Source organism: Zosterops lateralis (assembly GCF_965231275.1).
Source record: "Zosterops lateralis genome assembly, chromosome: Z".
Classification (NCBI taxonomy): Eukaryota; Metazoa; Chordata; class Aves; order Passeriformes; family Zosteropidae; genus Zosterops; species Zosterops lateralis.
The window spans coordinates 34,644,793-34,657,938 of NC_139800.1; the positions used below are offsets into that span (position 1 = coordinate 34,644,793).

The window sequence follows — 13,146 nt, forward strand, 5'->3', positions numbered from 1 at the left end:
AGTGCCAAGGCCTGCCCTTGTGAATGCCCCTCATGGTCACAAGAAGCCTGGGCAGTGCCACAGGCTGAGGGATGAGTGGCTGGAAAACTGCTCAACAGAAGAGAACCTGGGAGTGCCTGTCAACAGCAGCTGAACGTGGTCCAGCTGTACTCATGTGGCTAATGGCATCCTAGACTGGATCAGCAATTACGTGGCCAGTAGGACTAGATACGGGATTGACTCCCTGTGCTTGACACTGGTGAGGCCACACCTCAAGTGCTCTGTTCAGTTCTGAGTCCCTCACTGCAGGACAGACATTGAGGTGCTGAAGTGTGTCCAGAGAAAGGCAACAGAGCCAGGGAAGATCTGGGGCACAGGTCCTGGGAGGAGCAGCTGGGGTGTTCAGTCTGGAGAAAAGGAGGCTCAGGGGCTCTCTATAAGGCTGGTAGTGAGGTGGAGGTCACTCTGTTCTCCCAGGTAACAAGTGACAGGACAAGAGGAAAGGGCTCAAATTGAACTAGGGGAGTTTTAGACTGGGTATTAGGAAGAATCTGTTCACAGAAAGGGCTTTCGGGCATCAGAACTGCCCAAGGGAAGCGGCTGAGTCACCACCATTGTAGGAATTTAGGACGTGCAGATATGGTAAGAACATGGTTCTGTGGTGGATTTGGCACTGTTCAGTTTATGGCTGGACTTGATCTTTGGAGGTCTTTTCCAACCTATATGATTCTAATCTAGGCAGCACAAGTTTCCTCATTCTACTGCTTCGACAAGAAAATTCTACCTTTTTAAAGACAGCGTTACAGAATCATGGACTTCCGGAGTTGGAAAGCAGCCATAAGGATCAGTGAGCCCAGCTCCTGGACCTGCACAGCACCATCCCCAAGAGTCACCCCATGTGCCTGAGAGCAATTGTCTGAATGCTTCTTAAACTCTGTCAGGCTGGTGCTGTGACCACTGCCCTGGGGAGCCTGTTCTAGTCAGTTCTGAACCACCCTCCTGGTGAAGAATTTCTAATACAGAATAGAATGCTTAGGGGTGGAAGGCACTTTAGTTTTAGAAGACCATTAAAAAAAATCTTTCATATTGTATGATCAAAAGAATTTTTTCTCTGTGATACTTTCAAGAATTTTATTGTATAAGGCTAAAGAGCAGAAATGGTGAGGCAAAACTTAATATTCAAAAAAGTAAGTCTCTTGCAGGAATTCCATAGTTTGGCACCAGTTTTAAATCATGACAGATTTTAAAATGATGTTCAGAACATCAATAGGGATGTTTCCTAGTTACTTGAACAGAAGGAGACTCTGAACTGAAACACTGTACTCATGGAAGTCAGCAGTTCTAGACTAATACTGTTGAAAAGAAAAATTAGATACACAAGGTTGGTCTAGAATATATACTTTATTATTTGCAGTCTGTGTAAATTTTAATATGTGACTGAATTTTCTACACCATTTTCTCTGTTTAAGCACATCCTGGTGTTTTCCAACCACCCAGTCAATTGCACCTTTAATATGTACAGTCAGTATTTATGAATATTGCATATGCATCTATGAACTTAGAAAAATAACATGCAAGGAAAATTGTTACCATGAAACTGATAAAAAATAAAGATAGGTAAAACAGTCAATCCCCTTTTTAGTGTGTTATGGCTTTGCACCGAGTATCAGATGTCAAGACAAACAGCTTCAGATGCTTCTTGTTAAAGGCACTTACTGTTCTTCAAATACACTTTCACATTTAGTTCTATTGCATTAGGAAGTGTATCTCTGGGATCATACTTTCGTAACACAGCAGAACAGTCCAAAAAGGCAGTGTTAATAAAAAGGAAAAAGGAGGGCTTATAGTAAAATACGAAAATGTCAAGAATTAACACAAACTTTAAGGATTTGGTCCTTATAAAACAGGCAACAGCATTCAGGCAATAGTGATTTCTTTTCATAGATGCTGACAAAATAATATCCCCAAAAAACGAACTCTTCCAGTTCCAGTGTATAGATATGTCTGAGTTGAGTAGCATACCCTCTGACACCACCCCCAGTAAAAATACAGCTCTCCAAGACTAACAGAAACCTCAGAAAAGTGTTAGACGTGGACACGCTATCAAGCCTACAATTCAGTGTCTCTGTATCTGGATGGCTGTCCATAATAGCCCTTCTTGGAGTGGTCTGCCAGCTGCCGGCGGTACTCCTCCTCCTCCTCCTCTGCATCGCTGCCGTAACTGACACGGCTCTCCAGGTAAGGCCTGACAGGAGGCTTCTGGGGTTCTGGAGGCCTGGAGCTAACATAGCAGAACATGGAAAGAGAAAGAGATCATGTCTACTCCCATTATGGAAAACTGTTGTGCTTAGTATCTGCTTTATGGCCATATACAGCTGAGAAAGGCAGATGGAGCAAGTGAAACCCCTTCTAGCCAATAAAAAACTGCATGACCATGGTAAATCTATCTGGAGAGGCATCTTATTTCCATCAAGCTGGAGAATGGTGCTCAGATTTGATGTATTCAACCTACCTGGAGAAATGCCAAATTTAAATTTTTAAACATCCCTGCACATATGGAGACATCAACAGCTTTATAGTACTCTATTCCCTGAGCAGAGAGGTTTTCAGCTTTGCTACCCCAATTGACATCTCCCTTAATCAGTTTTGCACAGAATTTTTTCTATGCCTCCTTCTTTTACATCCTCAGTCTTCTGTCTCAATGTCCAAACACTTCTTATGTGACGTTTCTTGAAGTGGTAGCCTTTTTACTCAAGGCTTTCACTAAGGCTCTTAGCCTTAAAAGTGGGCAAAAATAACCCACACATTTGCTTTTTTATACAGTGTGGTGGTACACATTTGACATTACATTAAGCAGACACAGAAAAATAGAATCCTTCAGGGCACAGTATTTCCTCAGTTTCAAACGTCATGATTTTTGCAACCCATGCTCTGGAAAAACCCATGCTCTCCTTACAGCTTTCTCCCAGGGCTTAAATACTGCCTTCTAGGCCAATCATTAACACTCCTGTAAAAAAAACAACAACACTGATTTCTACCTGTAAGCAAACACTGCAAACGTGAAAGATTAATTTTCATCACTTTTATAAAGCTTCCAATGCTATATAAAAAGGAATGCTTTTCTGAACCTGCCAAGAAATCCAGAAAATACCAGTTTTTCATCTTTGCATTTTAGATTATTTACTGTGGCATCAAAGCATTTGACTCACTAGGAAATAAGTTCCATTTCTACTGGCTGTTGCTACGATGCAAGAAAAAAATTGAGAGTCCTGAAGAGCAGAAAACAAAATCCATCATGCAGTGTGTTAGCTCTTGCGTATGTGTCGAGTCCTAGAAACGTGCAGTGTGTAGGGTAAGGTGACGCAGTGGTCAACCTGTCCAGAACTTACTGAATGTTAATGAAAAACTTGTACTTTCATGAGATTTGATGCGTCACCTGTATCAACTTCCATCCTTAGTTTACCCTAGCTACACTACATATCTGTAAAGAATAAGCATGTAAGTAATTGTTATTAGAACAGCAAATATTTAGGATAGACTAACAGTCATCAAATATCTAGCACAGGTAAAATGGACATCAGAGGATATGAACACAGCCCAGCTTCTGTAATACTGACCAGGGCAAAAAACTGCCTTTGTGTGTTAGTTTAGTACAGATACTGAGGTGCAATTAGTAGTTTTCTTTGAATTGATAACCGAAACAGCCAATTGCACGCAGGGATACACCTCTGGGAAACACACAGCCCTGAAGTTGGAAGGAAGGCCGGGATTCCTCTCTGGCTCCCGCCTTTCCCAGGCGGTCCGGCAGTCCCGGCTCTCCTTTGGAGACTGCCAGCCCGGGGAGGGGATGGCGTGTCCCGGCCCGGCCCGGATCGGTTCTTTAGCAGCTGGAAACCCCCTGCCGCTCCCCCTGTGGGGGGCAGCTGGCCCGAGGCCGGCCCGTGGCCTGGGCCCTTTCCCCAGCAGGGCAGGGGAGCCTCAGCCCGCGGCCGCTCCGAGCTGGGCCCGCCCTGGAGGAGACCCGGGGCTGGGGCCTTTCATCCCCTGGGCCGCTCCAGGACCCGCCGGCCCGAGCTTTCCCCATTCCCGGGATTTGGAGAATCCTGGCGGCAGAGTTCCCCTGACAACCGCAGGCCTGGGCAAGCTTTAACTCTTTCCTGCCAACACGAAACTTTTAAAACTTAGCTCTTCCCAGAGAGAGAGAGAAGAGAGACAGAGTGAACAAAGAGAGGACCCAGCAGACCAGTCAGATGGAGAGAGTGTCAGTGAAAGATGAATCGGAGGAAGGATGAAGGAGTTGCCTGTTGCCTGCTGGCTGGACTTTCTTGTTTGAGCTATGGAAATGAACTCCGTTGGTAGATTGTTCTTTAAATCATGGAAAAATTTGCATTTGGGGAGACGATCTGTGGATTTTTGAGCAAAGGTGTTTGTGATGGACTGTATGAGGAGCTCCCCCACCAGTGAAGGGAGTGAGAAGACATCTTGAGATGACAAATTCTTTGCTTTGAAGTTGCTTATCTTTAAAAGGTGACACCCCAGATGCCTGAGTTCCATGATCCATAAGCGGCTTGGACCACTGCTGATGGGAGGAGACCACATGGAAGCGAGTTTTCCCTGGGGCGGCTGTTTCTGTGAGAGTTCCCACCCGCAAGAGAACTTTTCTAGGTTATTAGTGGGAGAATTCCCTGGTAAACAAGAGACTCCTCTCCTGAAAAATTGATAAAAGACTATATATTTAAATAGTGAAACTAACTAAATGTCACAGGTTTTGTCTCTATGTTGTTTGTAAAAAAGTCAACATTGTGAAAAGAAAAAAGTTATAAAGGTTTCAGGTTTTTTCTTCCTTTTCTTTATTATATATTAATAAGCTACCTGTTTACTTTTAAGTTAAGCCTGTTTTGCCTTTTTCTCCCAAAATTCTATTTCATAGTTAGTAAATAAAATTCAGCAAACATAAAACCACCACATTAAATAATGTGTTGGCCAGAAAATCAAATCTAAGCCATAACACTTCGTAAATATTTCAGTGAAAGAATACACTGTTTCTTCCCAGATGATTCAAACACTATAAATGAATTTACTGTAAATAAACTAAATGAAAAAAATCCTGAAATGAGTTCACTGAAGAGTTTGCTAAAATTCTGCCCCACTTTATGATAATCTTTGAGGCGCTACAAGAAAATGATATACCAAGGCAGGATGACTTGTATGAACAAAAACTGGCAAGATCAGTTTTCCTCCTGCCAGCAAAGTCCAGAATCGAGACAGAGTGTTTGGAACTGGATACACCGTACCTCATCGGCTGGGGCCAGTTCTGTTCTGCCTTCTGTGTTTTGACAGGGACAGCATAAATATCCGGATGCTTCTGGGCTATTTCAAGCTTTAAAAGAAAGCAGAAGAAAATAACTCTTTTAAACTCTTCTATTAGGGATCCTGTATTAGGATCTAGGATCCAGCAGTTCACTGCTACAACAATTAAAGTACAAATTGGTAACATCCTATTGATATTCCTACAATTATATAATCTTTTGCTAGACTGGTAATTTAAAGCACACTTGAGAACAACAGATTGCCAAAAGCAGCAGGATTATTAGAAGTCAGGTTTTTATAGTTACAATAGGAAAACTTAAAATATTGCCTCTTTTTATACACAAGTACACACGAATGACAGTATGTCTCTGCATGTGGTTTCCCAAACTTGTGCTTCCAAAAGGGCATGATTTTAGTTTTCAGGACTCTGGCTGTTCTATAGGTCGCAAAGCACAGGAGGGGGAAAGGCATCTCTTCATACCCTGGCATTTTGGGCCTCTTGTAGCTCTTGCATTCTTTGCATCCTTGCCTTGTGATCCATCTCCTCAAATATTTTTACTTTCCTTAGTACTGATTTTGGAGTATTTTCTTGTTCACTTCCTTCCTCTTCCACCTTTGCCTCCTCCTCCTCTGCAGGCAGGACGGCTGGCTGAGAGTTTCTCAGAATGGGACGCCCAAAGGCAGGTTTCACAGAAACAGGTGGTGGTGCTGCTTTAGCTGATACAGCTGAAGTCTCACTGCTGACAGCAACATTACTCGATTTGGAGTCATAGCTCTTGGGGAAGTCATATGGATCCTCTTTATTTTGCAACTTTCCCTAAAGGTATAAACCCACAAAGTTTACATCAGCAACTGTATAATGTGGTGCTACACACTACAGTTTCAAAAGAAGGCTTTAATCTGAAAGTACTCACTTTGCCTATGTATTTATCAGGTTCTATCTTCATAATACTTCAAAGATATTTCAACTGCTGCAACATTTTGGGCGTATGCTCATAGACTACACATCAGCCTATAGAAGGCCAGAACATTTAGAAGTTTTAGACATTTGTCTGTCCCATTTGTTAAGGATTACCAGAGCTACAAGCACAGCACAGAGAAAGCTGATGCCCCAAATTTTTCACTACTGCTTAATGTGGAGTATCATGTCCTAAAATTTACAGGTGCAGAGAACCCAATTCTGTTCTATATTCAGTTTTGTCTTCCCTGCGCATGTCCTCCTCTGCCCTGTCTTCATTGTCAAGGCACACTTGGGCTGTATTTTGAATATTCAGAGTATATGAGGACACTGATCCTCACAAAAAAAGGACTTCAGGGTCAGGTGAATTCAGAAATATCTAAAATAGAATTTAGTGTCCAAACACTGTAATTTTTCCCTCTTGCTTCATTCCTGAGCAATGTTTGAACAAACAGTTAACATAAATTCCTAGTGATGGTCAGGTGGTAGATTCTGATTTTGGGCTTCATAGTAAAAGCCATCAGATATGTTTTTCCTGGTAATTAGCCCACTTCTGATCTTGCTTAGCTAAAAGAGTGCCTCTCAGTTTGCTAGTAGATGCAAAAGTGATATTAGAGATCACATGCATTTGAGAATCATGTTATTCTGTAAGCCTTCTTTCTGCTTGATCTTGAAACACTTTCGATCATTTCTTCTGTTCCACACTTAAATTTTTTTTTAGTTTCTGACCATGTCTATTGCTCTTTCCAAAGACCACCTGGCACCCTGGAGAGTTCTCCAGAAAGACGATGTTTGTATTCAGATTTGTTTCTACAAATTTACCTTAGGTGGTTCAGGCTTGAATGCTGGAGGTGGACTTGGTTCTCTAAGGATCTCCCTGCTACCAGCTTTTCTCAACTGAGCCCTTGGTTCTGGAGTAAACTTTTTTAAACTCTGTGAAAGAAAATAAGAGACAAAACTCACTGCAGTAGCCAGTAATTCAATCATTTTTCCTCTCTCTCAAGTTTATGATTTTGGGAAGAGTAATGAGGAGTCAAAAGACTGCCAGCAACCTGACTACAATCACTGCAAATGTAATTGGAAAGTTCAAGGTCATAAGACAGCATCAACAAATCTATAAATTTAGGCAGAAAAACAGAGCTATTATTATTTTTCCTCTTCATAGTGTAGCTCTAAAACATTATCAGAAATAAGGTAAAAATGCTGTTTAAAAAAAACCCTCTGATTTTTAAGCCATACATAAAAGGTTTTTAAAAAGCATTAAGTTCAGTCTTATTGAAAAATCCAATCATCTCACCTCCTCATGATGCACAGGCTCAGAGGATCGGCTAACAGATGAAATCCTTGGTTCCTCCAAAGGCTCATCAAGTTCATTGTCAGTGTATGCACCACCCTCGCCATCTGTATCCTCCAGGTCACTGATCAGCCGACTGTCACAGCTCAAATAGTCAGCACCCATGGCAGTAAGGTAAGACATACGATCGTCTGCATCATCTTCCATGCCATCCATCTAGGGAAATGTCAGTAAGAAGTATGGAACAAAGGTTAAATAAATTAGAATTAAAGTCCAGTTATGACTCAACATCAGGCCAAACAAGCCCTTAGGAATGATACTGTGGAACTGTAAGAAACTAATGCAGAATACATACAACAAATACAACAAAAAGTCCTGTAAAAGTTTATCCCTCATCATCATTGTCCCCTAGTCCAGCATTAGTGATGAAAGCTCCAAAATGTCACAGAAAGAATAATTTTTTTTTTTTTTTTTGTTACAGACATACATCAACTGACTATTTGTCTAGCCTACTGACCACTAGCAAATGAAATTATGAAGGGCAAGAGATACTTGGAAACATCTGTATAGATTCAGAGAGTATGAACTGATTGCTTACCTTTCCTTCTGATACCCATACTGCTTCTCCTTGCTGTTGCTGAATTGTATCCTTCAGGCTACCATACCAGCTATCGTTAGCTGAATTCAAATTAATGGTTGCTGCAAAAATTGAAGGAAAAGGTGTATATATATGATAAATGCGATGCAATCCTTTATCCATTCTCTGCTGTTTAACCCTTTTTGGTTGAGGCATGTGAGAACACTTAACAGCTACTTCATTTAGATCACTGATAAGCATTTTTGTTTTATAGTTGGTCCATTTCCAAGCTTATTAAATCACTTATCTTTTAATGGGAGTACACCAGCTCACAATTTCTTCTCCATTAGAATTTGGTAGAACAAGGAACTTTGAAATTAGTCAAGGAAGGCATTACTCATGACCATACCTTCACACTCTTTAGTTCCAGCCTGCATGAGTTAATATGCAGAGTAATAAGTAGATGTTTGGAACCTTATACAATCCCATACACTACTCACTTAGTAAGAAGGTTAAACAAACATTCTTCCTTACCTGTAAAGAGGTGGGAACAAGTTTTCTTCAGTTTGTTTGCTTGCTCATAAAGTTTTCTCGAGCTCTTGTTTGATGTAGAACATAGCCTTTGTCTCATGGTCTTCACACCCTGCTTACTGTCTGGGTTAAAGAAGACTACAATTGGAAACCACTGGGTGTAATTTAGCAAGTCCACTGCTTTAGGAGTGACATCCAACAGAGCATGTTTATCCTGTTAACAAGAAAGGCCAGTCAATGTGGTACATGTGGGAACAAGTGGAAGTGATTGGAACATCCGATTAGGAAAACCACGATATTTATGTCCAAGTAAGAGAACAGCTTGTGGAATGTTTTCCCACAGTTATACTATATTTACAGTGTTAAGAGCAAGTAGAGCACTGCATGACTGTAAAGCCTCTGGTGAATTCAGAAAGCATAAACTAAAACAGTTTCTCCTCTGCCCAAATTTAGAATGGACTTGAGAAAGAAAATGTGATTTCTAATATCAGGTTCAAAGCTATAAAAATTACCAAAATTGCTGTTGAATTCCTGTTGACAGCTGAAGCTGTCCAAACAGCTTTACCATTAAGCTTATTACAGAAACAGATGCAGTGAAAATTTGAGTACTCTGAAAGTTCTAGGAGCAAACAGATCAAACACCACACCTTTGACCATATGAAGTTTTCAGAGGAATGCCCTACCTGCTCAATTATTTGCCTCACAGTGTTCAAGCGAACTACCCCAGTTGACTTCTCTGAACCTGCGTCTCTGGGTTCTGTCTCTGCAAAGAAAACATTTTAGTTCATCTAGAGTGGCCAGGCAGCTGTGATCATTAAGTTATCCATTCTCTCAGTTAAGGAGGAAAAAGACACTAAGAGGACAACTTACTTGCTGTCTGGTACAGGTGAGGCAAATCATTTGACAACTTTTCCATAGCAACATCTGCAATGGGGCCAAATATCACCACAGGTCTCTTAAAACCAGCTGAAAGAAAAATATTTGGAGAAATAAGAAATCTGAAAAGATTTGTTTTATAGATAAAAGACCCTCAGTTACTGTCCAAAGTTAAGAATTAAGCTGAAATTATTAAAATATATTTAAAAATAATTTCTCAAATGCTGGTGCAACTAATAATAGAGAAAACTACTTTTACTACCTGAGAAAGTAAGAGACTTTTGATTTAACAGCTTTCTTATTCCTTCTAGTGGAATTGTATTTAGAATATTCAACATCTGAAAATGTACAGATCTTCATTTATCTTTCCATCTGTCAAAACTCCATGAACCTTGAAACAGTGGGTTATATTTTTGTGTGAATAAAGACACAAATGATAAATCTACTTCAAGGCAGCTTGAAGAAGCAAAGAAATGTAGAACTATGTTACTATTCATGCTGAAGCAAGTGAAAACAAAATCCTCAGAGTTAATGGTAGAATGCCATTACCCTAAGTCTTCATCCTGGCATCGGGGATCTCCTTTAAAATACTTTTAACTATTTATTTTGTTCCAGAATACCCTCATGTGCTACTACTCAGAAAATCAGCTTGATCTGCTCATCACTAGTAATACAGCTAGTTTACAATCATGGAGATAGACCACATGAGCCATGGATTATATCCAGACCATTGAAAATATTTAGGTTCTATTTGCTCTGAAGCTACTATTGAAGTGTTATTTATGAAGACTGAGGTTGATCTCAGGTGTATGGATTGTAGTCTCAGAGCTAACCAAGAAGAATCTGAGGAAACAAGGAAAGTCCTGCTGCTTTATCCCTTTTTCATTTTAAACCTTAAAACTGGAAGGTATAATTTGGAGACAAGAGAGAACAACAGCAGTTTAAGAAGATAAAAAAGCTTTTTCATAGAGTTATTAGTAGCATCCAGAAATCTCCATTCTGAGAAAAATGTCATCACTTCCTCTTGTTCTAATTTAACATTGTGAGAAGTTGTTAGAAATCAACTTTCTTAGCTGACCAAACATTTGGATGCTAAAGCAGCCAGCAATATATGGGCAGCCAGCTCAAAGCAGTTTCACCTACCTTCACGCAACTGAACACGCTCATAGGCTGGGAATTTTGTGCTCACAGATACAATAGCTGTCAGATCTTCACGACTCTTCCTCAGATTCTTCTTTGCTCCAGATCGCTGGCCACGTGTTCTCCAGAAATCTGCCCTATCACTTGAGCCATCTTTTTGGGCATTTTGAACACTGGCCATCTGTTCAGCTCTGACAGAGAAAGCAGGGAGTTCAGAACTAGTCAAAGAAGGCAAGGGTGCTTTAACTGACTGGATTTTGAATTTGCAACAGATAATTTGCCAAATAGATAGGAAGGAGTGGAGGTAAAAGCAGACAAGTTCAGGTGCCTTTGCCTTGGAGCAAATACATTGTCAGAACAATGCTCTCACCTGCCATAGCTACAAGCTGAGGTCCTAAACTGGTAACTTACACAAGCATAAAAAGAAGAATGCAAATGCAAAGAGGTGGTGAGAGAGGGCAACTCAGAATTGAAGGCCTAAGAAATTACTGTCACTATTCCCTTCTCATTAGGCCTAAAAAATTAAGTCACTGCAGCATAGAAACAAAGGCTGGTTTGGTCAGATCAATTAACAGAGAGGAGAAAACGCCCTTACCAGGAAACAGACAGGGAAGCCACACAAGAAGCGTATTTTGTAACTCATGTGTATCATGTAGTTGTGAGCTTTTTCTTCCATCATAAAATCACAACCACACTCAAGAACTTAAAAGCTCCAGTCTAAAAATTCAGCAGTTTGGTTGTGTTTTTATGATTTTTGGCGGGGCGGGGGGGGAGGTTTCTGATTAATTTTAATTCTTTTGAGCATTGTACACATTTGAACACTTATTGTTACCTTCCATGAATTTTGATTAGGAAAGCATATTTAATCAAAAATGTTGCTGTGGTTCAGTCAATACTTCACACAAAAATACAGACTACAACTACCAAAAAAAAAGTAAATAAAAGAGCCTCAGAATACATACTTAAAACACTATCCACAAGGATATACATAAGAAATTCAAGCACTGAATTCTTCTAAAAGATTAATCATCAGCGTACTCTTGCACAAAGAATCATTAACTTCCTAAAGGGAAGGGTTTCTGTTTGTTTAGTTTTTATTTCTGGTTGGGGTCTTTCATTTGTTTGGTGAAGGTGGACAGACAAAGAAGAAGATGGGGGAAAAATGGAAAACCCAAACAAAAATAGGACCCACCACCCATTTTCTGGAAGAGGAACTGAAGCAGCTACTGCTCAAAGCTTGGTTGATTGCAGAGACAGAAGCTCTAGGTCTGTGCTGCAAATAATGGCCTGGTATGTCGAAAACACCACCCTCTCTCACTGTCTCCTTGCCTAATTCCATGGTTCTAAAATATGCAGTTTTTATAGGCACAATTCTTGTAAAAGTGAAGGCAAAATAATTTATACATTCTAGAGGGGAATTGAAAGGAAGAAAGGTATGACATAGGAAGCAAAAATGGTGGAGGGAAAAAATCTTACTTCTAACAGTGGATAGAAAGACATGGTGCCACCTTACCTGCTCTTATTTGGAATGAGGCCCTTTTCCAGCTCATTTCCAATTCTCACAGCCAGCCAGTTTCCCAGTTTGCCATCATACAGTGTATCAACTACTCTAAAGATCTCCCCTCTGGTGAATGCTAAGCTCTGTGGTGACTCTTTTTCACACTCAAAGTGACTCCTGATGAAGAATGAATCTCCTCTGCCACAGGCCATGATGTCTCTGTAGACTAAAACAAGACCTCCCTTTTAGTTTTTATCTTTTTATACTTGAAAGAAAGATTAAGCTGTGATTCTAGCAAATACAGCTTTGAAATTCTAAGCATCTGCTCAGAAACATTTAAAAACTGAGATCTACATTCCCCTACACACACTTATCAGGAGTGTTCTGTACTTGTATGTGCACAGCCCTTTCAGCTCCAGGGCAAAAGGCAGCTATCCCAAAAGGAAAGCAAGAAGCTTTTCTTGCTCCTTAATTACTCATGAATAAAACTGTCCATCTTCTGCTGACCAAATCTCTTCTGACTGCCAAGGCACAGCAGATCTTCTCCCAGCTGCTACAGACAGAGAAGCAGAAGAAAAAGCAGCACCTCACCACTTTTCAGGATTAAGAGTTGCTATTTGCTAATAATAAAAGACATGGAGAAGTGCTCTGAAAAACACAACACACATGCAGCCTTGTATGTATGGAATACAGCTATCTTCTCAACTACTGAAAAGGAGATTAACTAAAATGCTATCAAAAATAAGCACAAGAAAGATTATTTGTGGTTTCACTGATAAAGCACATCTTATAAAATTCATATATATACATACATTTTTTTCAAAGCGCCTACCTTCATATTTGCTCTGAGCCAAAATTGTCACAGTTTCACCTTTGGGAATTTCTAAGAGATACAAAACAGCTTCTTCCCGAACAATGCCTCTGAAGTCTTGAGTGTTTACCTACATATCAAAAAAAACCCACAACTGATAGATCAACAATAA

The 13,146-nt window shown here is 40.3% G+C and overlaps 1 protein-coding gene across 1 annotated transcript in view; it reads right to left on the reverse strand.

The window, feature by feature from the left end:
- Positions 1 to 1,372: 1,372 nt before the first annotated feature.
- TJP2 (tight junction protein 2) overlaps positions 1,373 to 13,146 on the reverse strand; it is a 62,701-nt gene continuing 50,927 nt past the window's right edge. The window contains exons 13-24 of the mRNA XM_083883855.1: positions 12,996 to 13,104; positions 12,179 to 12,389; positions 10,669 to 10,856; positions 9,520 to 9,615; positions 9,333 to 9,412; positions 8,653 to 8,863; positions 8,140 to 8,240; positions 7,545 to 7,757; positions 7,070 to 7,180; positions 5,771 to 6,106; positions 5,274 to 5,359; positions 1,373 to 2,260 (exon numbers count right to left, since the gene is read on the reverse strand). Of these exons, the coding sequence (XP_083739981.1) occupies positions 2,089 to 2,260; positions 5,274 to 5,359; positions 5,771 to 6,106; positions 7,070 to 7,180; positions 7,545 to 7,757; positions 8,140 to 8,240; positions 8,653 to 8,863; positions 9,333 to 9,412; positions 9,520 to 9,615; positions 10,669 to 10,856; positions 12,179 to 12,389; positions 12,996 to 13,104 (1,914 nt within the window). The 3' untranslated portion in view covers positions 1,373 to 2,088. The remainder of the gene's footprint in view (positions 2,261 to 5,273; positions 5,360 to 5,770; positions 6,107 to 7,069; positions 7,181 to 7,544; positions 7,758 to 8,139; positions 8,241 to 8,652; positions 8,864 to 9,332; positions 9,413 to 9,519; positions 9,616 to 10,668; positions 10,857 to 12,178; positions 12,390 to 12,995; positions 13,105 to 13,146) is intronic.